At 34.6% G+C, this 27,956-nt stretch overlaps 2 protein-coding genes across 5 annotated transcripts in view; one reads left to right on the top strand and one right to left on the bottom strand.

Moving 5' to 3' along the window:
- LOC148955678 (bridge-like lipid transfer protein family member 3B) overlaps positions 1–17,641 on the top strand; it is a 62,858-nt gene extending 45,217 nt beyond the window's left edge. The window contains exons 13-15 of one of the 2 annotated variants that reach the window (XM_089103430.1): positions 5,631–5,768; positions 13,659–13,964; positions 17,135–17,641. In XM_089103430.1, the coding sequence (XP_088959556.1) occupies positions 5,631–5,768; positions 13,659–13,964; positions 17,135–17,515 (825 nt within the window). In that variant the 3' untranslated portion in view covers positions 17,516–17,641. The remainder of the gene's footprint in view (positions 1–5,630; positions 5,769–13,658; positions 13,965–17,134) is intronic. The other variant, XM_089103436.1, reaches the window with a different exon arrangement.
- A 4,785-nt stretch (positions 17,642–22,426) lies between these two features.
- The window catches only part of LOC148955677 (DDB1- and CUL4-associated factor 6-like), a 102,458-nt gene continuing 96,928 nt past the window's right edge, over positions 22,427–27,956 (bottom strand). For 2 of the 3 annotated variants that reach the window (XM_089103396.1, XM_089103410.1), the window contains exons 11-12: positions 26,177–26,285; positions 22,427–22,636 (exon numbers count right to left, since the gene is read on the bottom strand). In XM_089103396.1, coding sequence (XP_088959522.1) covers positions 22,599–22,636; positions 26,177–26,285 — 147 coding nt within the window. In that variant the 3' untranslated portion in view covers positions 22,427–22,598. The remainder of the gene's footprint in view (positions 22,637–26,176; positions 26,286–27,956) is intronic. The other variant, XM_089103403.1, reaches the window with a different exon arrangement.

The raw sequence follows: 27,956 nt of genomic DNA, 5'->3' as shown, positions 1-27,956 counted from the left end.
GTGTGCTTAAGAGGGGGGGCTACTTGCTCTTCGATCGCTTTTGATTTTTAAAAAGGGCACTAGCCCTTTGCATTTCCCATCGAATTATCTCTTTTTCAAATTTATACAAAAACACCTTCTGTTATAGAGCATACATGCCCCCAAGGCATAACTTATAACCCTTACCCTGAGGGCTCTCAGAGGGTTGTCATCCTAAAAGACCTAATTTCCAGAACTTTTAACTACCTTGAACAAAATGAATATCTCAAAAATTTTGATTAGATGTGTTTGGGGAATGGTAGGCGTGAGAGGTGAGATAGTTGCCCTCCAATTACTTTCAACTATTAAAAAGGGCACTAGCCCTTTCAATTTTCAATCGAATGAGCTCTTTTTGAAGTTTTGCGACAACGCTTTCTATAAAAACCTCATATGTCCCAGGGCATAACTTACAACCTTTGCCGTGGGGGCTGTGGGGTGGGATTGTCATCCTTAAAGACCTAATTTTCAAAACTTTCAACTACGTTGAACAAAATGACGGTCTAAAAAGTTTGATTGGATTTGTTTGGGTAAAAGCTGGGTGTGAGAAGGGGGCTAATTGCCTTCAAAACACTTTCTACTACTACAATGGCTACTAACCATTACAGTTTCAAATCAAATGTGCCCTTTTTCAAGTTTCTATGAAAGCCTTCAATAAAAACATTATATGCCCCCAGGGTATAACTTATAACCCTTGCCCCGAGGCCTTTGAGGGTGTTATCATCCTCAAGAACATATTTTCTAAAAATATCAACTCGGAAAATTAAATGGCTTTCTTAATATTTTTACTGGTTGTGTTTGGATAAATGGTGGGCATCGAAGAGGCGTTGGTTGCACTCCAATCACTTCTAACTGTTAAATAGGGCCATTTCAGTTGCCAATCTAATGAGCCCCTTTTGAAGTTTCTACGACAATGCTTTCAAAGAAAACCTTATATGACTCCAGGGCATAACCTCTAGCCCTTGCCCCGAGGGCTGTGGGGGGGTCGTCATCCTCAAAGACCTATTTTCAAAACTTTCAACTACGTTGACCAAAATGGCTATCTCAAAATTTTTATTGGATGTGTTTGGGGAAAAGGTCGGCGTGAGAGGGGGGTTAGTTGCCCTCCAGCCCACTTTCTACAAAAAAAGGGCAGTAGTTCTTTGAATTTCCAATTGAATGAGCTTTTTTGAAGTTTCTACGACAACGCTTTCTATAAAAATCTTATATGCCACCAGGGCATAGAAGAAGAAGAAGAAGGATTTATTGAAAAAAACATATCAACAAAAAATTATTGGTGCCTCCCCTAAAAAGCAAAGCTTGTCTGTGGGGGAGGTAGAGAAAACAAAATTCATAACTTACAACCCTTGCCTTGAGGGCTGTGGGGGAGCGTCCTCCTCAAAAACATAATTTCTATGTGGAAATCAACTACGCTGAACAAAATGGCTATCTCAAAATTTTGTTTGGATATGTTTGGGGAACTGGTGGGCGTGGAAGGGGTGTTAGTTGCCTTCTAATCACTTTCGACTATTAAAAAGGGCACTAGCCATTCTAATTTCCGATCGAATGAGTCCTTTTTGAAGTTTCTACTATAACTCCTTGGATACGAAGTGCCCTGCTAAATGTTCATTCATTTTGCTCTCACTTTCTCTATGATGCTTAAGTCATCAGCATAATCTAAGTCCTAGACAGTTTTCGCCCCATTTGATTCTGTGGTCTCCCATTGCCTTTTCTGTGCTTCTGAAGACTCAAGTCCATCAAAATGATTCATATAAAGGGGGATAGAACACAACCGTGCCTAACTCCTAATTTAATACAAAACCTGCTGCTAACCTCATTTTCTACCTTAACCGCAGCAGTGTTATTCTATTACATAGCACTAATCACTTTAATGTATTTGTCTGGTATACAATAGAAGGATAAGACCTTTTTAAAGCTCTTCTATCAACGGAATCGAACCCTTGCTCATAATCTATAAAACTGAGGATCGAAGGTGTTTGACAGCTCAGGTACTTCTGAATTATTAACCTAAGAGTGAAAATTTGGTCGACACATCTTCTACCTTTTCTAAAACCGCACTGACCAGACTATTCCCTCGATAATTACCACATTCACTCTTATCACCTTTCTTATACAGTGGTTTAATTAAGATTTTCCTAAAATTGTTAGGTACTTCCCCTTTTTCAAAAAGTCATATTCATAATCTTCAGTAACTTATTTACAACCTCAGAGCCACCATATTTAAGAAACTCATTTACCACACTATAAGAACCTTGAGCCTTATAATTTTTTAATCCTTTTAGTACTGTCACTAATTCTTTCTCACAAAACATTTTTATTCATATGAAAAAGCTAATTGATGTTTCATTCGCTTGATACAAATAAACAACCCTAAGATGCTAACACAGAGTTGTCTGAAATTTTAATTGTCAAACTTCTTTGAAGAGGGTAGGTTTAGACTTGTGAAACAGTTTAATGAGACTAAATTAAAGGGTGACTGCAAGAGAAATAGCGGAAATCTGTGGCTCTCAAATGGATACCATAAATGTACGACCATCAGCTTGTGTTTATACACAAGCAGAGGCTACTTTCAAGTCTGCATTTGTGTATCAACAAAAAAATAAACGCAAATCAAGATAAAATTCAACTAAAAAAAACAGGGTCCATTATCTGTTTTATAATTATTTTTCTTTTTATTTGCATTTCTTTGATTAAGTTCTGTTGAACTGATGATGAAGAAAATTTGCTATATCGTCGATATATTCAGGTCTGCTGATGAAAGCTTGTGAAAGAATGCCTAGACTTGAAGGATGACTGAATGAAAAAGTTGAGGAAACCTGTCACTCTCAGATGTATAATCTAAAGAAAGTAGCTTGAATTTGACCAATTTCCAAAATAGTTTACCATTCTCACTGCATATAAATATAATATAGTATGATCATTCCCTATCTCAACCATTATACAAAGCCGGACCGAGATGCAAGTGGAAGTTTTGAGGAAGTTTCTGCGAAAATACGTGTTCCAGGGTAATATACACTGGACTGCTAATGGCAGATTAAATGGGAGGAACTGTTTGTACGCGCCGAAGATGTAGTAGCCAAAAATACTAAGCCATGATCTTACTGTATATTATTTGTGTACGGTGATCATTCCTGATGTTTTTGGGGTCTATCTTAGGTCTGTTTTGAATCTTTGAAAATGTTAAGAAAAGCCTCACAAAAACTTCAAGACTTGTTAATTTTTAATGTCCTTGGGTTAATTTCTCTAAGACTTTTTTTAATTAATGTTATGTCTTATTTAATAAAATTAACAAGAGTTTTTAATTTTTAATTTTAAAGACTTGTTAATTGTTAATTTTAACTGTTTAGAAAAGTACGATTTTTTTCTGTTTTCAGTTCTCTTTTGCAAACCTAAATTAAATGTCCCTGCGAACAAATTCTTCAATTTACTCTGACCTTGTCAGATTATATGACTTCGGCGTGTGGAACGTGCGATAAAATCTAAAAAGATTTTGACATATTTGACCTATTGAAAAATTAAAAAGATTGTGACTAATGTGACCTATTCTGAAGTCACTTAGAATACAACTTTATTTGCTTTTTATAACTTTCTGATGTTGCATCAACCCTAAGATCATGGACTTTGTAGCCTGGATCGCTGATTCTCGTCTTTACTCGTAAGAAAAAGTTATTAGGGTCTCAATTGCGTTAAATTCTTTTTAGCAGGACATAGAAAAAAATATCATCGGATTTTGGTCAAACCTCGTGATAAGAAAAAGTAAGGGTCTTAGTGTTCCTTTCTGGGTGTTTGGACACAATCCATCCTCTGCTGGAGAAGGAGGGATGGGGCTTTTGAATTCAGGTATCTAGACTATCGACTGAAAAAAAAATGGTTGGATCAAAACCAAACTTCGTGGGAAATAGTGCTTGTTTGATTGAACAAAGCCTGTGGCTCGCCTAGAACCGGTTGAACTGTGAACTGCATATTGATGATCCCTATTAGGTCTATATTAGGGTCTCAATTGCGTTAAATTCTTTTTAGCAGGACATAGAAAAAAATATTATCGGATTTTGGTCAAACCTCGTGATAAGAAAAAGTAAGGGTCTTAGTGTTCCTTTCTGGGTGTTTGGACACAATCCATCCTCTGCTGGAGAAGGAGGGATGGGGCTTTTGAATTCAGGTATCTAGACTATCGACTGAAAAAAAATGGTTGGATCAAAACCAAACTTCGTGGGAAATAGTGCTTGTTTGATTGAGCAAAGCCTGTGGCTCGCCTAGAACCGGTTGAACTGTGAACTGCATATTGATGATCCCTATTTTCATCTTCTTATTCGTATACAAAATCTAGTTTGTAGTTCAATTCTTTGATACTGTGAAATAACTCCAAGATGCTACCACAGACCTGTCTGATAATTGCACCACAGTGCAATTACAAGCAATCAGTATAAAAATACCCCAGTTAACATGAATTCGTAATTTTGTCATTTTTAAATTCAGTATTTAATGAAATAATTTAATTAAAAAAGAAGTATGTGCAAAAATCGTTCTCTTTTAACTTTGTAAAGGCCACCACAGTGCAATTAAGAGCCACGGCAATTGATTTTGAAATACCCCAGTTAAAATTAATTCTTGATATGACATTTTAAATTCAATATTCAATATTTAATACCCCAGTTAAAATGAATTCTTGATAGTTCATTTTAAATTCAGTATTTAACTAAACAGTTTGTTTCTAGAAATCGTTCTTGTTTAGCTTTCTATAGGCCACCACGTTGCAATTAAGAGTCACAGTCAATGATGTAAAAATTTCCAGTTAACATGAAATCATGATATGTCATTTTAAGTTCAATACTCAATTAAACGATTATTACTTATTAATTAAACGAAAGACACTCAAGAATTACGCTTAGGTTAGATCTGAGAAAACCGGTTTCATAGCCACATAGACAAGTGACAAAAGACGGAATACATGGGAAATATATAATTTGGGCCATATATTTGCACATTAGGGAGGGGGGTAAAGTATTTTGACAGCGTGAAGTTAGAAAACAATTCTTACTTTATAATATACAGAATAATTATAGCTAACACAATTTTCATGCAGACCCGCTATACCCCCCCCCCCTCTAATGGGCAAATATATAGCCCAAATTATGTATTTTCGATCTATTCTGTCACTTGTCTTTGTGGCCATGAAACCGGTATTCTCTATGAAACTTAAGCGTAATTCTTGAGTGTGTTTTGTTTAATTAACAAGTACCAAACAACTTCATTAAAAAAGAATTGTGTTTCTAGAAATCGTTCTCGTTTGGCTTTCTGTAGGCCACCACTGTACAATTAGCAGCCACGGCAATTGATATAGAAATTCCCTCGTTAAGATGAATTCTTGATATTTCTTTCTAAATTCAATATGTAGTGAAACAATTTCTTTAACAAAGAAGTGTTCATAGAGATCGTTCTCGTTTAGCTTTCTCGCTAGCCACTGCAGTACAATTAACAGCCACAGTAGTTGATATAGAAATTCCCCAGTTAACATGTATTCTTTATGTCATTTTCAAATTCAATATTCAGGGAAACAGTTTCTTTCACAAATAAGTGTTTTTTGCAGAAGTCCTTGATGTTTAGCTTTCTTGTAGGTATCTGTTGTCACGTGGCGTCTCGGTTGCACGGAAGTAATGATGCAGTCAAGAAAGAATGGTCAGGCTATTATGTGCCTTCAAATCTCTTCACTTATGGATGAATGCTGTCCATCTATCTCTCTTGAGGAATTTCAGGTAAATCTTCTAAACTGCTTTATTCTTTTGTTTGATGGGATTGATGGGATAAGAACAGATTTTTGCAAGGCTAAGCAAATCATATGTAGAAAATTGTGTGGACATAAATATAATGAGCAGATTAGTGTAAAAATAACGGAAAAGAAATAGCTTGGGCCATAGAACTGGGTTTAAAAAATGACACAAAAGAAACGAAGTGAGACGTTTCTAAAATTTGATTGTTCAAAAATCATATTTTCGAATTTAGGTGTACGAAAAATTTGGCTCAATGCCGTTTTCTAGGGCTATAATGAGAGAAAGATTGAGGTGGCTAGGGCACGTTGTGTTGATGAAGGATGACAGATTGCCGAATATTGTCCCGTTCGGCCAACCTTCTAGGGCTAAATGGAAAGCAGGTCGTCCTCGTCTGGGGTGGGAGGACGTCATAAAGAAAGTTTTAAAGGAAATGGGAACTTCCTGGGAGGGTGTAAAAAGAGAGAGAGAGAGAGAGAGAGGCTTTAAATAGATTGGGATGAAGGAGGAGCATGCGTAGCTGTGTTGGCCTCAAGCGGCTTGGTGCTGCGGTGAGTTGTTAGTAGTAGTAGTGTCATATTGTATGAGAATAGTCGCGTCATGAAAAGATCATAATATGGTATCAGAGGCAACGCTGTAGCGTTGCCTATAGTAAAGGCCATACGGCTCCAATGTTTTATTATTATTTTTTTTTTTTCCCAGAGGCACTCCACATAGAAGGGGTCGTCGTAGAAGCTTCAAAGGGAAGCTCATTCGATTGGAAATCGAGAGTTCTAGTGCCTTTTTTAATAGTCGAAAATGATTGGAGGGCAACTACCACCCCCCCCCCAAGCCCCTCATTCTCCCAAACACATCCAATCAAAATTTTGAGATAGCCATTTTGTTCAGCGTAGTGAATTTCCAGATAGAAACTATATTTTTGAGGAGTATACTCCCCCACAACCCTCAGGGCAAGAGTTTTAAGTTATGCCCTGGGGGCATATAAGGTTTTTATAGAAGGCGTTGTCGTAGAAACTTCAAAACAGGCTCATTCGATTGGCAATTAAAGAGCTAGTGCCCTTTTTAATAGTCGAAAGTGATTGGAGTGTAACTAGCCCCCCTCCCCCCCCCCACGCCTATCATTTCCCCAAACACATCCAATTCAAAATTTTCTGATAGTCATTTTGTTCAGCGTAATTGATTTCCGAATAGAAAATATATTTTTGAGGAGGATACTCCCCCACAACCCTCGGGGCAAGGGTTTTAAGCTATGCCCTGGGGGCATATAAGGTTTTTATAGCAGGCGTTGTCGCAGAAACTTCAAAACAGGCTCATTCGATTGGAAATTAAAGGGCTAGTGCCCTTTATAATAGTACAAAATGATTGGAGGGTAACTAGCTCCCCCCCCCCCACGCCCATCATTCCCCCAAACACATCCAATGAAAAATTTTGAGATAGCCATTTTGTTCAGCGTAGTTGATTTCCAGATAGAAAATATATTTTTGAGGAGGATACTCCCCACAACCCTCAGGGCAAGGGTTTGAAGTTATGCCCTGAGGGCATATAAGGTTTTTATAGAAGGCATTGTCGTAGAAACTTCGAAACATACTCATTCGATTGGAAATTAAAGGGATAGTGCCCTTTTTAATAGTAGAAAGGGATTGGAGTGTAACTAGCCCCCTTCCCCCCACTCCCATCATTTCCCCAAACACATCCAATCAAAATTTTCGGATCGCCATTTTGTTTAGCGTAGTTGATATTCAGATAGACAATATTTTTCGTGGAGGACACTCACCCACCATCCTCGGGTCAAGGGTTGTAGGCAATGCCCTGGGGGAGTGTAAGATTTTTATAGAAGGGTTGTTGTAGAAACTGTGGGACAGGTTGATTTAATTGGAATTTCAAAGGGATAGTACTCTTTAAAATAGTCGAAAGTGATTGGAGGGCAACTAGCCTCCCCCCCCCGCCCATAATTCCCCCAAACACATCCAATCAAATTTTTGAGACAGCCATTTTGTTCAGCGTAGTTGATTGTCAGATAGAAAACATGATTTTGAGGAGGACAATCCCCCACGACCTTCAGGGCAAGAGTTTTAAGTTATGCCCTGGGGGCTTATAAGGTTTTTATAGAAGGCGTTGTCATAGAAACTTCAAAAAAGTCTCATTCAAAGAGATTGAAAATTCAAAGAGATAGTGCCCTTTTTAATAGTCAAAAGAAATTGGAGGGCAACTAGGCTCCCCCCCCCCTCTTCTGCCCATCATTCCCCCAAACACATCCACTCAAAATTTTGAAATAGCCATTTTATTCAGCGTAGTTGATTTCCAGATTGAAAATATATTTTTGAGGAGGACACTCCCCCACAACCCTCAGGGCAAGGGTTTTAAGTTATGCCCTGGGGGCATATTAGGTTTTTTATAGAAGGCGTTGTCGTAGAAACTTCAAAACAGGCTCAATCGATTGGAAATTAAAGGGCTAGTGCCCTTTTTAATAGTCGAAAGTGATTGGAGGGCAACTAGCCCCCCCCCCCCACGCCCACCATTTCCCCAAACACATCCAATCAAACTTTTTAGATAGTTATTTTGTTCAGAGTAGCTGATTTCCAGATAGAAAATATGTTTTTGAGGAGGACACTCCCCCAAAACCCACAGGGCAAGTGTTTTAAGTTATGCCCTGGGGGCTTATAAGGTTTTTATAGAAGGCGGTGTCGTAGAAACTTCAAAAAAGGCTCATTCAATTGGAAATCCAATGGGCTTGTGCCCTTTTTAATAGTCGAAAGTGATTGGAGGGCAACTAGCCCCCCCCACGCCCCTCATTCCCCCAAACACATCCAATCAAACTTTGGAGATAGCCATTTTGGTCAGCGTAGTTGATTTCCAGATAGAAAATATGTTTTTGAGGAGGACAATCCCCCACAGCCCCCAGGGCAAGGGTTTTAAGTTATGCCCTGGGGGCATATAAGGTTTTTATAGAAGGCGGTGCTGTAGAAAATTCAAAAAAGGCTCATTTGATTGGAAATTCCAAGAGCTAGTGCCCTTTGTAATAGTCGAAAGTGATTTGAGGCAACTAACCCCCTCTCACGCCCACCTTTTCCCCAAACACATCCAATCAAGCTTTTAAGACAGCCATTTTATTAAACGTTTTTTTAAGTTCTGGAAATTAGGTCTTTGAGGATTACAACTTCCCCAAAGCGCTCAGGGCAATGGTTGTAATTTAAGGATTATCCGAATCCTTTATATTATTTCTTATGGAAGGGATGCTCGTATAAACTTTAGAGAGGGCTCATTTGATTGAAAATTCAAAGTTCTTGTTCACTTTTTAAGAGTCAAAAGAGATTGAAGGGCAACTAGCCCCTCTCCCTCCTCCACGCCCTAAATGCATGAGATAAAAATTTTAGATAGACATTTTGTTAAAATAGTTCAAAGTTCAGATAACAGAAACTCCGGTGTCGATACAGCCCTCCAGGGCCCAGGGATTGGCGTTGTGATTAACGCCCTAGGGCAAAACTTATTAAGGGGGGTTTATAACTTATGGGAAGGGGTTTTGTATGGGAAGAACACATAGGAAATCTATCATAATTATCCAATTTTAAGGTTAAAATACATACTCTGTGATAGATGCAAAATTGCTTTGGCACACAAATTCCGATTAAGGTCAATTCCAAATAGTCGTGATCCCTTTGTGTCAGCAAGTGAAATGGTCTAGACCCCTTATTGGAGCTATTTTTTCAATCCATTCATTGTTGTCAATCGCTGTCCACAAGTTATGCAAGCTGTCTATTGTTCATATATAAGGTTTTTATCAAAGAGGTAATCGTATAGACTTTGAAAAAAGCCTCATTCGATTTAAATTGAAAGTTCTAGATGCGTTTTTTAAAATCAAGAATAATCGGACAGTAAGCACCCCCCCCCCATGCCAAAAAAACTTGAAACTTTTTGCAATCAAAAACGAACAAAGATTAATTAAAAAAAAAATTTCCGAAAAATAAGTTTTTCAAAGAAAAGTAAAAGCCATATTAAACTTAAGATCAGCAAATACAAATACCTGTTAAAATTCAAACTAAAAACGACAAGAAATTACTATTAAAGAATAAATGAAACCCGAAACGAATACTAATTAAATAAAAAATCATAGCAAAAAACATGCAATAAGTAATAATATAAATGAATAACTGGATCTTAAAGTGAGTAATGCTTAGATTGAATGTGAAAATTAAGCTTAAACCGAAAAAAAATATTTTACTAGTAAAGTATAAATGAAACTTAAAACGAACAGAAATTAAATAAACAATCAATGCGAACAAACATACAATATATATTAATGTAAATGAATAAATAAATCTTTAAAGAGTGAAACTTAAATTGAATGTGCAAATCAAGTTTGAATCGAATAAAAATAACTACAAACAAGAGTTTAGGTATCGTATCACTGCAGAAGCCTAAAACCTACTGCGTCATTGGAGCATTACTGAAAATGAATTATATTACAAATGTTTTCTTTTGTACTTATTATTGAAAATAAATATTAAAATTGCAGTAAAATTTTGAACTGATGAGCTTTTAGCAATTAATATCATTATGCATCAAATATTCAGTTTAATTTTTTAGTTCTTTTCAAGATTGGTCAAGACAATTATAGTTTCACTACAAGCAAAATTTGGATACTGCCCCCTTCTTTAACTGTAAAAACCTAAAGCCATCTGCGTCATTGGTGCTCCACTAAAAACGAATTACTCGTATATTACAAATTTATTATTTTCCAGTTCTTAGAGCATTGAAAATGAAAATAAAAATTACAGTGAAAGAAAAATCTTGAACTGATGGATCTTTCAACAAGTAATATCATTATATATTTAATATTCAATTTGATTTTGTTTATATTTTCCAAGACTGTTCAAGACTCATATAGTTTTGCCATTTTTTTTAACTCTGCCATTTTTTGTAACTAATCGTGTTAGTTTGTTATGAAAACATTCTATGGCTTCTAGGCATTTCTATTGGAGCGGAAAACTGCACCTCAAACTTTGTGGAACATGCATTTTCTTGCATGAAACACCAAAATATAATAAAATGTCAAGTTTCGGAGTGTTCCACCGCTCGCAAGCAAGTGCCATTGGTATTTCTGAATCCGCATGGTCAAATTAGGGGGTGAAGGGTAGGCTAATTCTCGTAGCAGCCCCATTCCATCGTGGTATGGTTCACATTTTCAACACCTGGCGTCCGGACTATCATATAATCTACCAAGCATACAACTACCCCAAATCAGTATCAATGAATAAATGAAACCCAAAACGGACAGAAATTAAAATAAATATTAGAGTCAAACTCAAAACGAGCATAAATAAATGTGAGTAGGGTTCAAAACCCCTATGCTTTCTAAAAGCCAGAATATAATTTGTACTTTACTGAAAAAATATTCAAATGAGTTTACTGAAAAAAAATGTGCATTTTCAATTTAATATACATATGCTGGCATTTATGCCTTAAAATCTTTATTAATTTTTAATTTCTTAAAGCTACAAAAGTGAAAATATTTCAGAAAGTTGTTTTCAGTAAAGCGCAAATTACGCAGTAGGTTTTTGGCTTCTGTAGTGATAAGATAGCCAAACTCGTCTTTGTAGTTATTTTTATTCGATTCAAACATGATTTGCATATTCAATTTAAGTTTCACTCTTTTTAAGATTTATTTTTTCATTTACATTAATATATATTGTATGTTTGTTCGCATTGATTGTTTATTTAATTTCTGTTCGTTTTAAGTTTCATTTATACTTTAATAGCAAAATATTTGTTTTCGTTTTAAGCTTGATTTTCATATTCAATCTAAGCATTACTCGCTTTAAGATCTATTTATTCTTTTATATTAGTACCTGTTGCATGTTTCTTTGCTATGATTGTTTATTTAATTTCTGTTCGTTTTGGGTTTCATTTATTCTTTAATAGTAATTACTGGTCGTTTTGAGTTTAAGCTTGAGAATGTGGTTTTAGCTGCTGAATTTAAGTTTAAAATGACCTTTACTTTTCTTTGAAAAACTTATTTTTCTGAAAGTTTTTTTTTAATTAATAACATGTAGTGGCGATTATGAAGATTACTATTCCCTATCTAGATGAGTTAGTTCTCTTGAATACAGCCATAAAACTAAGTATAACTTAAGTGACTTTCCTTTCCCTATGAAGACCTTATCCCTAGACTTACCTGTTTAAAATTGAGTCACAGACTATGTATAAATTTGTGGCATTACTACTTCTACTAAGACTATTCTTAGTGTCAAAATGAGTAAAAAAATAAGTATATCTTTAGTGGTATCCCAACCATGGCTGCCCCCCTAGGGGTCAACCTGGACATGAATAAACTCTAGCCAAGGGAGAATGAACCCTGTCAAAGGAGGAAGAATCGCTGTTTGAACTTGATTCAGGAATGGTAACTATTATTTGAATTTCAACAAATAGCCTGAAACGTCATGATTTAACTGTCAGATCGAAATAATAATTGCACCAATGTAATCACTATAGCCAAAAACCCCATTTTTGAAAATTACAGTAACAATGAAAATTACTTTTTCACAAGGGAAGCAGGAATTTATCTTCTTTTTCTATTCTCCTCGTCTTTTGTTTTGATTTTTTCTCAAAAGAATTGAATTCTGATGTTACAGAAAACTTATAACAATGTGGAAACACTGTTTTTTTCGAATGATGGGCTATTTAAAAAAAAAAATATGTTTTAATGTTTTCAATGGCAATTAATAAAGTATTGGCTCTGATTGTGTCTGTTTTGAATTGATGCATGATTGAACCCAGACCAAAAAGTATGTGACTCGCCTCCGTACTGGTCCCTTTAAAGCTTGTGTTCAATTTTGCTAAACTCTATAGAAGCTTACATGAACTTGCATGAAACTTTCAAATCATTAAACTGTGGATGTTAGTCAACGGTAAATAAAGAACTGTTTTTGTCAATAATACAAAATGGTTGGAAACTAGATCTTTTGAAGTTTATAAATATTATAATATAAATAATAGAATACAAATTTGTAAATATTATAATTTTAAAGTAATAAAAGAAGTTTAAAATTAACAACTAATACGAAAATAGCAATAAATAATACAATAATACATCAAAAGGGTTTAATTTTGATACTCATTCCGATTATACAAATTTGTTATGTTAAAAACAGATTCGTAATAAAACGAAAAGTACCATACTGTAGCCAACTTTTTAAAATGTGTAGGTAATTTCACCATAGTGACTGATTAATTGTTTGAAAATGGCAAGATTTACATTGTCGGCAACAGTGGTGATTAGCCAAGAAGAACTTTAGTAGTATCTCTATATAGTTGCATTATTTGTTGCACCCTAGTAAAGAACGAGTTCGGCCCATAGTATCCGAAAATGTGCGAAAAACAATTGTCAAGTCAGATAAAATTTTCATTAGGAGCTCATGAAATTTTTCATTCGGAATGAAAAATTTCATTCCGAATTTTTTCAAAAAAAATTTTCATTCCGAAAAATTTCAAATTTTCGGAATGAAAATTTTCATTCCGAAAATGTGCGAAAAACAATTGTCAAGTCAGATAAAATTTTCATTAGGAGCTCATGGAGGAATGGCAAAAGTCATTCCTCATTGTCAATGGTCATGTCAATGGCAAAAAAGTCAAAAAGTCAATGGCAAAAAAGTCATATACCATTCAGATTTTGATAAATCTGAATGGTAAAAGTCCATTTCGAAAACAAATTTATTGGTATTTCCTAAGATAGCCTGAAGACCCTTGACAATGTGTCGGATCTAAATGACAACTACACCATTGGAATCGCCATTGGGGAATATGAACCTTTAGTACACAAAACTCAAGATAAGCTTATATGTTGGTTCCTGTTGGATCAGTCTTAGCTTTTTTATTTTTTAGATGAAATTTTCCGTGCGAACAAGAGGATGGCATGACTCCTTACAAAGTCATTCATTAGCTCCATGTATTCGTTTGAGGCAGGAGTCACATTCCACGCTTGCTCCTGGTCAACTCCAAACATTAGGCCGTTTTGAGAACCCTACCCAATTTTCCCGAAGTCCAGTGCACACATTAATTGCTAAGAGCAAAGATACTTTCTTGAAATGTAAGTTGGAAAATGTTAGCATAGAAATCCCTGCATCTGTACAAATTGGACTGCAACAATTGTTTGAAGATGAATTTGAATCTATATATTTCCCCTTAGAGGTTAGTATAAACTCACTTTTCTATAGCATAATTAGCACTGTTACCAAAAGAACCGGAAATTTTGAGCATACTTATGACAGCCGTTTTCGGCGGTGACCCAACCTTTAGACGTCAGAAAGCTAAAATAAGAAATAGGTACAAGCTTGGTTATCAGACTGTTTAACTTTGAATTTATTACATCATTTTTGTTACTTGAGATCTGTTGGAGAAAAGATCTGGATGTCTAGCTTGATTCTGCCGTCTCAACAAGTCTAGCCCATTTCATTCAAGTAAGTAAAGGGAGTCATGTGTGGTCTAGGCTGCGCAATTTTAAGGCATGTTCAACTTTTCAATGACCTCTCAATTAGTGAAAACATAGTCTTTTTTATTGTCATACGATCCCCTGCTAGATGGCGACACCTTTGAGTGTGAAACATATACATTTGCTTAATTCACTAAAGGTTGGAAACAAAAACTGAATTTGAAATAAATGTTATTTGTCCATGCACCACGTGCTTCCAGTAAAGCTGAACTATACTTGTGTATTTACAGAGGATTCACTTCTTGCATTAAGTCTTATGCTCATTCTTTACTTTCTTTGAAAAAAAAACTAAATAAAAAATTTAAAGAAAAAAAAGACATAAACAATTTTTTTTAACTAAAAAACGAAAAAAAGCCAACCACCCTGTGCTTTCACACACCCTTCGTGCTTACCTTCCCCAAATTTCTCCATGGACCATCATAGGTCCATGAGGGTTTACAGGGGATTCACTTCTACTTGCATTAAGTCTTATGCTTCTTCTTTACTGTCTTTGAAAAACAATCTAAATAAAAAATTTGAAGAAAAAAAGACATAAACAATTTTTTTAACTAAAAAACCGAAAAAAAGCCAACCACCCTGTGCTTTCACACACCTTTCGTGCTTACCTTGCACAAATTTCTCCATGGACCATCATAGGTCCATGAGGGTTTACAGGGGATTCACTTCTACTTGCATTAAGTCTTATGCTTCTTCTTTACTGTCTTTGAAAAGCAAACTAAATAAAAAATTTAAAGAAAAAAAGACCTAAACAATTTTTTTAACTAAAAAAACGAAAAAAAAGCCAACCACCCTGTGCTTTCACACACCCTTCGTGCTTACCTTCCCCAAATTTCTCCATGGACCATCATAGGTCCATGAGGATTTACAGAGGATTCACTTCTACTTGCATTAAGTCTTATGCTTCTTCTTTACTGTCTTTGAAAAACAAACTAAATAAAAAATTTAAAGAAAAAAGACGTAAACAATTAAAAAAAAAAAAAAAAACGAAAAATCATTCCATATAGGATATAAACTGAATATTCTCTTTGTAGTATTTTTTTACAGTTCACTTCGACATAACATTCTAACATATTGCTTGTTCTTGGTGGTTTCTTGAAGTACCAAGGCTATAACAGTTGACAAGGGGAAAATAAATTTTTCGGTTCTAAAAATTACTTTTGATATACATAATTCAAAATTTTCTCAATATTTTGAATGTTGTGAACTCTTTTACTCAAACTTGTAAAATTGTTCTAAAAATTTAAAAGTGGTGCGCATTTTCAGTCAACTACCTTTTGATATCTAACTATTTATCACACAAGCATAATTTTATGAATGCTGTGTGTGACACATTCATAGTTCTTTATTTAAGTAAAATTCGCACCACGTTTAAAGTCAATAAATAATTCAATTATGTTAAATAATAATTTCTTAATTTAATACTAAATCAAGAAATTATTAGACATGGGACCCCATGCATAGACATGGGGCTGCAGTTGGTCAGAAAATATAAAACAATTACATTTGAATGTTTGTAGTTACTGATTAATATATTTTAAATCAAATGTACATCTAAATGAAAGGGGAACATTCACAATAGTGATTAATTGTGCTACTAATCACCTTCTCACTTCTAAGATATGGCCATGGTATTCATATGAATGGTTAAACTTGGCCAATCTATATCGGGCTCTTAGCACCTCGCCTCTGTGTACATGCCAGCTCCAAACTAACAGTTATCATCTCTGCTATAAATACAATTGACATCTTTGCGATTTTATTTATTTATAGTATTAGATTAAGAAACTATTATTTAACTTAATTCAATTCATTCTTAAATTTAAACGTTGTTATTACTATTACTGTAATTATTTAGCGTCCAAGTATTATGAAAACCACAATACTGCATATGGAGGTCATTTTCATTAAACATGGTTTTCCCCATTTTTTCTTAATTTTTTAAAAATACGTATGATTGTGTAAACTTCCCTTTATCCATTTAAAACAATCAAGTTGGTACAATTTCAGTGTAAAAAAGAAGTTTGATTTAAAATTTGGAGGATTTTCACCCATATTATGTCGTTAACACCTCAAAATAGAAATGTGATTTGTTCTATTTGATACTCATGTGACTTGTCGGCTTTCTGCACTTCATTTCACTTCGTTTTCTTCATATGACATCGATTTTGTACACTTCATGTGCATATTTGTGTACTAGTTTCCAATGCACACTTAATGTGGCTTATCGACTTTGTGCACTTCATGTGATTTATCAATTTTGTGCGCTTTATGTGCACTCATTTCTAAACTGCATTTTATGTTACTTTATAGACTTTTTGCATTTCATAAGAATATTTGCGTAGACCTACTTTTTTTTAATGTGCATTTCATATGACTGTGTTCTAATATTTCGTATTCATGTTTGAGCTCTTGTTCTTAATGTGCTTTTTATGTGACTTTATCTAATCATTGTGGCTTGTAGACTTTGTGCGCTTCATGTATATATTTATACACTTATTTCCCCTTTTAAAACCCTTTTATAACAGTTTTTTTTTTCGATATCAACATTTTCCTGAATATCTAATGTCATTGCTGTGAAAAGGAAAGGTTTTCTCCCCTAAGATTCATAAAAATACCCCTAGAAAAGTAAGGCCTATAATAATTTTTACCGGGGTACAAGTTCTCAATGGAATTTTTTGGTTACCTAGTTTAGAGTATTCATAGAACAAGGAAACTGACAATTTTTCTCACAAATTTCTATAATTTTGCTCACTACTATACGGAATCAGATAAAGCTGATCGGATGCGGTCCTACCATACTGTAATTATTTTGGTTACTTATAGTATAAAAGTATAATTGATATATTACAGCCTATGTGTATAATTTCAGATAGAACTGGTCAACATAACTGTGGCATTGAAAAACGACCATGGTACTCATGGAGGCGGAGTTTCTAAACCTACTGTTTACAGAATAAGCCATCTTAGCCTAATACAGGACAGTGAAGGGATATTCACAATAGGAGAAACAAAGGTGCCAATTTTAAACTCTGTTTTTAAAGATGTAACTCTGGAACAGCATAAGCTGCGCAGCTTGGAGGAGGAGAATCAGTCACTGAAAGCTCAGCTTGCCTCTCTAGAAGAATATGGGAATCTACGCGAAGAATATCTCAAAGTTGTCGAAGAAAAAGATTCTTTAATGCATACTTTACAATTTTTGCAAGAGGAACTAATAAAATCTGAAAGACTTCGTAGTGCCAATCAGAAGTAAGGATGATGTTGCAATATTCATTTTCTGTTTTTAAGGGGGTTGTTTGTTTTAATTAGCGTCTGTCTTTTTTTCCGTTTTTGTTTTATTTTTATGTTTTACGTTACGTCAAATAAAATCCAGTTTATTTCTTTATCTTTTTTGTCCAAGTTAGGACGAGCCACAATAACTTATTTTCAGTTCAACAATGTCTGAATGCATTTTTTGCACATTTTTTGCCGCAATCAAACAGTCCATAGTTACGAACAGTAAGTAAGGAGCGATAGTAACTGTAACTCTAAAAAAGGAATTTTGGCTTTTGGTCCAGTCCTTTAAGAATGATTCCTGAAATACAAGTGCCATTTAATCGGTATAAGAAGCTTTTTTAAAGCACTGAAAAACTGTAGCGTAACAAGCGAGGGTTGAAGAAGGGGAAGCCCCCCATCATTTGCGGAATAATTCTGTTTAAGTTTTGATTTTACTCCTTACTTTCAGTTGAATAAACTTGTTTTTTTTTTATTTAATATAAGTAAGAGCATAGACATGGAAATTTATCTAGATAGCAAATACATTTCACTTAATGGGAGTTACAGCAACATTGAAAATACTTTCAAAATCTAGGAAGGCCGAATGGGGCAAAGAAATCTGGGGGGTGGGATGTAAATGTCTCCCCCCTATTTGACACCACTGGATGATGGAATCTAGTTCCATAAAACTGTTTCATTGGATGTCTATCCTTTCATAATTCTATGATGGGCATCGATTTCGACGATTTTTCATTTTCTTTTGGTCATTGCTGTGACAGGGAATGCGATAGGTCTCGTGATTGATTTTTTTGCAGTCCAACTTCTTCATTAGTCACATTCACCTTATTATGAAACATGTCCAATATACCTACATATATATATATATATATATATATATATATATATATATATATATATATATATATATATATATATATATATATATATATATATATATATATTTATATATATATATATATATATTTATATTGTATATATTGAAATAATGATCATCGCTGCAACCTGTATCTGTGTAACTGCAAGCTCAATCTGTAACTGTAACTGCAAACATCAACCTGTAACTGCAAGCTCACTATTCGCACTCAAGCTCTCACATACTTTACCGGGGTGGAGCGTGGGAGGGAGAGGTTAAAAATTTAAAAGCGTTATCTTCAGTTTATATGTATTTGTGTTTTTCTCAAGTTGGGGAGTAAGGGTAGATGCTGATTTCTGGTAGCTCTGACTTTCAAAAGGCAATAATACTTTCAATATATCATAGTATAATGCAAAGGAAAATGCAATAGACCTCATTATTTTCTATGAAAATTCACCCATTAAACATGTCCCGTGTTCAGGTTCATAAATTATTTTGAAAAGAATGGACCAAACAGGAAAGTACATCAAATCGTGTGAATTTTTGTGCAGAGAAATATCATGAGAATTTTTGCCAAAATTCAAATGAAAACAAACACATTGAATTTCACATTTAGTACCGAAATCTGGCCGCTAGATGGCAGATAACATTTTCTATTCTTTGGATTTCAAATTCACTTTACCATCTTATGTACAAGAAGGATAACAAATAAATTTGCCGGTTTTCGATAAACCACATACAATTTTTTAAAGAACAAAAGTGGATAACAATTCTGAAAGAAAAAACTATGGGTAAGGATCGGACGGTCAAAATCATAACATAGGAAATTTTCTAGCTATTCTTTTTCGATTATTTCTAAGGGCCATTTTGACCAATCCAGTGGGGGAGGATTTTTTACAAATAAATAGCAAGAAAAAAAGTAGGAAATAAATGTTACTCTCATTCTTTTGAAAACCACAAAATTTGAAACCACAAAACCACAAAACAACCGCAATTTCTCTGGAAAACATCTAGCAAATCTTCATCCGCTTTTCGGAGCGTCCATGCTTCAGACCCATATTTGACCTCTGTCATCACTGTAGCTTCTAATATTCTAATCTTGGTTTGCACACTTATCTTCCTATTCTTCCATACTTTTTTTAACTGTGAAAAAGCACCTTGAGCCTTGGCTATTCTATTTTTAACATTTTCACTGCTCCCACCATCTTTACTAATAATACTACCAAGGTAAGTGAAGCTGCTCACCTCATCAATCTTTTCATTACTCAACATCATCTTTTCATCTTCACTTATTCCTTATAGCCTTGGCGACTTAGTCTCCTTAACATTAATTTTGAAACCGATTCTTGCACCCTGAACGCGCAAAACCTCTAAAACTTTATTTGTTTTGGTAACACTTTAATCTAGGACGCTTAATCATCAACATAATCCAAGTCCAGGAAACTTTTTCCTCCCCATTTGATTACATGGTCTCCCCTTGTCTTTCCTGTGCTCCTTAAGACAAAGTCTATCAAAATGATATATATAAACGGGGATAGAACACAACCCTGCTTAACTCCTGATTTAATACAAAACCAGCTGCTAGCCTCATTTCCTACCTTAACGGCAGCAGTTTTATTCTCGTAAATTGCAATCATCAATTTAATGTATTTGTCTGGTATACCATACAAGGATAAAACCTTTACTAAAGCTCTTTTACCAACAGAATTTAACGCTTTCGCATAATCGATAAAACTGAGGACCAAAGGTGTTTGAAAACTCAGGCACTTCTCAATTATTAGCCTAAGAGTGAAAATTTGGTCGACACATTCTCTGCCTTTTCCAAAACCGAACCACTCTTCTCTTAAAACTTTGTCTACGGCATCTCTCATTCTAAAAATAATCATATTACTAAGTAGTTTACTACCTGCAGAGACCAGACTAATGCCTCGATAATTACCACACTCACTTTTATCACCTTTCTTATAGGGTGGTTTAACTAAGATTTTCCTACAGTCGTTAGGTATTCCCGATTTTTAAAAAATAATTAATAATATTCAGTAACTTATTTTTAGGCTCAGGAGACACCGTATCTAAGAAACTACTTTACCACCCTATCAGCACCTGGAGTTTTATTATTCTTTGAATCCTTTTAGTACTGCTGCTAATTTTTCCTCACAAAACAAATCTTCCTTCACATCCAAGGTATCACAAACTTTTTCATTTTCCTCTATATATTTTCCTGCAACTCTATCACGGTTAAGCAGATTCTCAAAATGTTCGGCACATTTCTCTTTAGTTTTTTCCTTATCGCTAATTGTGACCCCATTCCTATCTTTAACTGGGCCAAGTCCGGATTGACTACTCCCTCTCAATTTGTTAACGTGCCAGTACAATATTTTACTATTATGCCGTCTAGCGGCATCTTCCAGATCTTCGGCAATTTTATCCATGGCCTCCACTTCACACCTCCTTAGTTCATATTTTAATGTTTTCTCCCCTTTCTTTACATTCCTTTTGTTTCCATATGATCTATCACTCAGATAATTCTTGTACAAGTCCTTTCTCATTTCTATTAAAAATAAAGCTTTTTCCCTATTATTCTTAGCTGCAGTTCTAGCTTACTTCCTTAGGACACCTTTAGCAACTTCACAAAATATTTTTGTACAGTTATTATAATCATGTTCCACATTATCAAGTTTTAAACTCTCAAAGTTAGTATTCAACTGTTCCTGGAAAGTTTCTCTCAAATTCTCATCCAGTCTACCAACATCATAACTTCCCGGGAGGTAGTTACTGTTCCGATATTTCAGCTTTAAATTAACCCTTGACACAACTAGATGGTGATCTTTACTTTTAACATCAACAACGACACTCCTAAGCACTCTAATATCTCGTATTGATCATGCCAATATTCAGTTTAGTGTACCATTATCATTAAGATTTGCGGTCTTACCATTACGTGAATGCCATGCTAACTTGTGAACCATTTTATGACCAAACACCGTATTGGTTATTACTAGATTGTTATACCTACAAAATTGCAGAAGTCTGTTTCCATTACTGTTTTCTTTTCCTACACCAAATTTACCTAGGCTAGAATACCATCTATCCCTATTTCTACCAACCTGGGCATTAAAATCTCCCAGTAAAAACACCATATTTCTACCTGCAACCCTGTCTATTTGTTCCTGGAACTGTAAGAAAAATTATTCTGAGTCACTAGTATCTCCGTCAGTCGGTTCTACACGGGCATAAACTACTAAAACTGATACCCTGAACTTTTTAGCCATAAAATGAGCAATTAGTATCCTATTATTAATACCTTCCCAGCCTAAACAAGACTTAGCAGCTTCCTTATTCATCATGAGGCCTACTCTCTATCTATGTACCCCATCCTTCCTGCCTGAGTAAACAAATTCTGTGAAAGTTGGTTCTGTTTGCTGATTTTTTTTCTCGCGATTTTGCAATTTTACTGACTGCGATGCGGAGAATCATTAAAGTATTTTATGCTGTGCATGGGTGAAAGCCTGGTTTTGGACCCAGGAAAATTTTCTTTTTTTTATTAAAAAGTGTTTAATTTTAATAAAAACTTTTAAAAAAGACGAAGCAAATGGAAAATCTTTCGTTTAAGAACATTTAAAATATATATTAAGGAACTTCATCTTTGGAATTTTATATTTGAAAAGCTATCCTCCTATCTGATAAACTAAACATAAAATACTAATTCAAATACAATTTTCAGCATTCCTATTAAATCTATTTTTCTATAATTACCATTAGCATTTCGACGGATACAAAAAACTGATCTGAGAGAAACAATTCTGCTTTTTGGTGCACCCGTGCCCCAGCCATTTAAACATTAGCCTCTCAATTACTTGGACTATCTGTCTTGGCTTTTCTCAGTCTACAATTAGCCATGTCTTGATCCAACCTATGCAACCTACTGCAAAATACTTGATAACTTGAATTCAAAAAAAAAAACAAAAAAAAAAAAAAAAAAAAACGAAGCTATGATAAGTACAATTGCCTACTAGTTAAAGAGTATTGCAAAATAAGAAAAATTAGCTTTCAACAATCAAAATTCTAATATTATCGAACAAAGCTACAATTCACGCAATTAAAACCAAGAAAGACAGAAGAAGAGCAGGAACGATCAAATGTGAGAACAGCCATAAAACAGAGAAAAAAGGAAGAAACTAAAACTTGATTGAAATAAATAATTTATTTATCCCTCTTCATTATTGGATGCAGCTGGGGATGATCCTGGAAGAAAAGTAAAATTGGTCAACAAAATAACATTAACATATCCGTGTGATGGAAAAGCCTCAAATGCAAAGTAAAATATTGAGACAATAAAAAAAGCAAGATGATAAAGGAGGGAGAAAGATGAAAAGAAGAGAACTGCAAGAGCAGAATCAGTAAAAGATACTGAAGAATACAGAACAGAGAAAGAAGTACTAAAACAAGAAAAAGAAGACAATTGCATTAGCGAAATAGGTAAGCGATGGTGAAGAATGTAGGGTAGAAAATAGAATGTCCTACGTTGGTTGTGGCCGACAGAACAGAGGAAGAAGTATTAAAAGAAGGCAATTACAAGAGCGAAATAGCTAAAAGACAGTGAAGAATACAGGGTACAAAATAAAATATACTACGTATGCTTTAGACAATAGAAAAGGGAAGGAAGAAAAATAAAAGATTATTGCAACACTGAAATCGATAGACGATAGTGAAGAAGTAAAGGGTGAAAACAAAATACACTCCGCGGCTTTCTAGAGCTCAGGGTGGACCCCGTAACAAATCTAGTGAAATACAAGTAAGCGATTATTGTAAAATTAAAAACATAATAAAAACATTGATTTTACAAAATTTTATAATAAATGACAAAACTTATCCTGTATCTTCTAAAGTAACATATATCCATAATTAATTAAACATACAATGAATATATGGTACTAACGCCCCCAAAGGCTCCTAGGCCTGTGAAGTAGGGGGAAGGCATACGAGTTATTTAATCGTTGGATCAAAAAGAAAAGAAAAAGATTAAAATATCACTCACAAAAAGAACATAATTGAATAAAAGAACGAGGTCCACGAAATAGATTAAATAGGCTCCAATCAATCCAACACACAAAAAAGAAAAAAGCATTTATTTGAATAAGCTAAACGAGTGATGCCTTCCAGCTGATGCAGGCATTTTATTTAATATTATATTACTCGCCGTTATAGTATTGAAATCGGATCTTACGAAGGGAATTAAAGGAGTCTGGATGTGATTTATATTACGAACACGATAATTATTTTATCAGAAATGAAAGATGGCGGAGCGCTAAGAGGCTGAGGGAGCTCACCATGTAGATGAGAAAAAGTAAACCGTACACTCTAAAGAATATAGTGATTCTATACGGAGTAAAATGATAGCCCCTGAACGATTAGTGTCTTGAATGAGGTTTCTGGCTTTATAGTAAACATAAGAGTTGACATCCACTTAATTGTACAACAAGAAACACAAAAAAAGAAAAAAAGAATAGGAAATTCACTTTAAGTATAGAACTACCGTCAGGTTAAAAAGCCTTTGCAATGGCAACAGCTCCAGCAGAAACTGATCCATCTAAAAACAAAGTCACAGAACCAGCAACACAATTGGGACAAGAATGTGTTTAACACAAGAATGTGTTTAACACAAGAATGTGTTTAACACATAACAATTTGATTGATGACTATGTAACGATAATAACACGTCGGCGTTTAAGTAATTTTTAAAGGCAATAAGGAATTTTTTCAACTTAGTAAATACGGGCACTTGTAAAAGTCCAGAAGAGAATTTGGTCTTAACCGCAGAGTAAGTGTGCTGGAGCAAGGGGGCCAGTCCAGAGCGACCAATGTGCAACGCTATCCACACCGTATTCGCAAGATTCTCGTGCTCAAAACTGTCGAGCTTAACCATTTGACAATGTCGCTGATCTCTATGGAATTTATTCAATGTTTTCCATTTTCCATTCAACCAATACACTCGACCATATACTGTTCATATGTACGAGTCTCATCATCATAGCTCGCAAGTAGTATAAAAAATCAGGGCACATGATTTTTGAAAAAGTAACAACACAACTAAAATCTTTACGAAACTCAGACGAGCAAAAATAGGTCTTCCATCTCCATTTGTGATGTCCTGGAAAGCCTTAAACTCAATCATATCAAATTGGTTTATAATAGCATTAAGCAGAATCAACAAGGCCCGTGTTTTTTCTTTATTGCTTCACAGATTAAGAGGAAGAAAAACACATTAAATAGACGACTGTGTTATCATACAAATAGAAAAAACAGTATGGGCAAGGCTCTGAAAAGTTTCGTAGTTAACACAAATATTGACGCAGCTAACATTAAAACCCTTTTAAAGATGGCCGCAACCTCAAGGGTTTAGCCTACTGCTAGTTTTGTTTTGCATAGTCTATGGAAAGATAATTATAACAATTTTCCATTGGTTTCGCAAAACTCTTGAATGTACGACTGAGATTTCTGCGTGACAATTGCTTAGCGACGAAATTTTACAGAATCTAGCCTCTAATTTTTTTTTCTATCTCTATAATCGTGGTATTAGCAATGAAACATAATATTTTACTCACCTACTATATGCATCTTGTACTAACAAAGCATGTTTTGATTTTGAGCATGCGATCCTAGTTGGCCCAAAGCAACCGATTTGAATAGGCAATCATTTCTCACCTCTGACAGACGACTCAAATTCTAAGCATTGATTAGGTCGTACTATGTTATTTGCAGTACAAAATACTGGAGTTTCGACTTTCAATATATTATTAAACAAAATTCATTTTACTGGAATTTTCCCAACTATAATGAAGGATACAGCCCCCTCAAACTCCCACTCTATAATCTAAATTCCAACCTTTTTTTCCCAGTAATTCTATATTAAAAAACTACCATTTCGTATTAATAACTACTGTTTCTCCAGTAAGAGGGAAATCGTCACCACCTCAGCAAAATCAAGCACACGTAGTTGAAATATATTCCCCCAGACGATGGGAGTTTATGGGGTTAATTTACTTTTGGTATAGACCTAAAGGACCTCTCATGTTCCCTCTTTGATATTACAGTTAGATTACTACACGGTAACAAGCGGTAGTTATCAGATCCTGTATTTAAACTGAGTTCAACATTATTAAAAATCTTGGACTTGATCCGAGACTGAATCAACCAACACCAATGCGAAAACAAATTAACTGGAATTATTTACCGGTTTTGATTCCCCATAATGTTGACAGTCTTTGGATCATGAACTCACTATTTCTATAGTTTGTATGATCTATATTTGTATATACATTTCATTTTTTACCACGGGGCGTGATCGTCTCTTACTAGGTTGCTAGCTACCGCTGCAACCCAGATGAGTATGATAATAAAATGAGTATCCCCTATAGTCTATACGGGTTTGACCCACCCCCCCCTTCCCTTCCCCGGAATGTTTGTCCAACTTGTAAAAACGTAAAAAAAATTCATATAAACATATTTTTTATGCGTTTTTTTAAGGATTTTTCTTCAACCCCCCCCCCCCAATCCTAAAAAATCCTTTAGTAAGGATTATCCCAATTTTATGTTACAGTTAGGTTACTACACGGTAACTACCGAACCTAGTAGAGAAGAGGTTTGGACGATCTTCTTTACACGGATCAGCAGTTATCAGATTCTGTACTGAAACTGAGTTCAACATTGTTGAACTTATGGACTTAACTAGAGACAGAGTCAAGCAACGACACTACGAAAAATAAATTAACTGGAATAATTTACCAGTTCTGATTCCCCGTAATGTTGACAGCATTCGGATCATGAAGTGAGCAGGTACAGTTAGGGTATCCCGTGTTTCTTCCAACATCAAGGCGTTCGTCTCTATTATCTGCTTAGAAATTAAATAGTATTAAAATTCATAAAATACATATAAATCAGAATTAAATGAGCGGCATTTTGAACAAAAAGGAACTGAATTGGAAAAAAAAACAAGAGCAGGAAGGAACAGAAGTGAGAAAAAAGAATAATTTTTCAATGACTGAAAAAGAAAACTGCTCAATATATTTGTTAGATATCCGTTAATCAGCATCATGGTTGAAAGGTGAAATAGCACATGGAAATAAAACCTAAAAAGACAAAGACAAAATAGCAAAGCAGTTGAAAACTAGAAACCATTTAAAAAAGTGTGTATTTGTCTCTTGTGAAGCATACTCAAAAGGTAAGATTTTTTTTGTTTTTATTTTTTCTTAGCACTGAGGACGACTTAGCGGAGGTTCTTGTCGAAATATCTGCTTATTTTTGCTTCTTATTGTTCCACTGAGTGACACTACCGTCGTTGGAAATTTGTGAAATGGAAATTTGTGTTCCTTAGTATCTCCTCCAGAAGAGGGAGAGACAGGGAAAAGGATTTTTTTTTACCCTTCTTACTTACAGGGGCATCCCGAGGGGGGGGGGGCCCGCCGCCCCTATCAGAGTACTCTTTTCAATGCTAGATTGATTCTTATATCAAAAGTTCATAGGCCACAAGGAAAGGCTGTAAACTGCCAGATTTCTATAATAAATTCATTTATGGTTAAATGTGTATAGAAAGTATTTAGTACAAATCCTTGCTCCCCCCCCCCTGGTATAGAATAGGTGGAATTAAACAAATTTGCTTCCTGTTCTCTGAAAAAGTACCATTTTCAAAAGTGCCTTAAAATATATAGGAAACTGTTTTTGGAGAAACAATTTTGGGCAATTAAGGAGGGAGGAGAAATTTTCGGTAAACTCTTCTTTGTTCAAAAAAGTATAGTGAGAGGAAAACTTCACTATTGGGAACGAGCAATATCAAATAAATGGCAATATTGTTTATGAAGAATTAGTGAATGTTCAAATGGTAGAAAACACCACTTTCCTGTAGCACAACGTTTTTTGTTACTTAAAATGAGCACTATAACTTTTAATTTCAGTTCGAATGAGCCGTCTCCCGATTTTTCATGACTATCAGTTCAGACTAGTCATCGTTAGAAAAAACAACAACAAAGAAACAATTAAACATGCATCCGTGATCCTTCTTCTCGGTATATATAAATATATATACATAATATATATATATATATATATATATATATATATATATATATATATATATATATATATATATATATATATATATATATATATATATATATATATATATATATATATATATACAACAAATTCCACATTTTTGTACATAGGTGCTTGAAAAACCCACGATAGGTTTCTCTAATATATGAAATTTAACATGCAATTTTTGTTAAGATCACTTTTTGGAGAGAATTTGCAAATTTTCAAAGGCTCGTTAGTTGGCAACTTTGTTTAAATAGAACAACCTTTAAAAATTGTCATTTGTACATTTCACAGTAATATATTTTTCTTCAATGTTGGTATATTGTAAGTCAAAATATCTGTCAGCCAAAATAATACCTCTTTTTGTCCTTTTGGGTTCTTGTGTAGATACTCATGTTATCTATCCAAGAAAATAACATTAAGGTGGCAGAAAACATCTCTTAAATTCCTTAATCAAGCTTAAAATAATGAG

The sequence above is a fragment of the Artemia sp. Qi Xiang Cuo genome, chromosome 2, assembly GCF_049724085.1.
Source record: "Artemia sp. Qi Xiang Cuo chromosome 2, ASM4972408v1, whole genome shotgun sequence".
Classification (NCBI taxonomy): domain Eukaryota; kingdom Metazoa; phylum Arthropoda; class Branchiopoda; order Anostraca; family Artemiidae; genus Artemia; species Artemia sp. Qi Xiang Cuo.
Note: the sequence above shows the minus strand (reverse complement) of the source record. Positions and strands in the feature narration are given on the sequence as shown.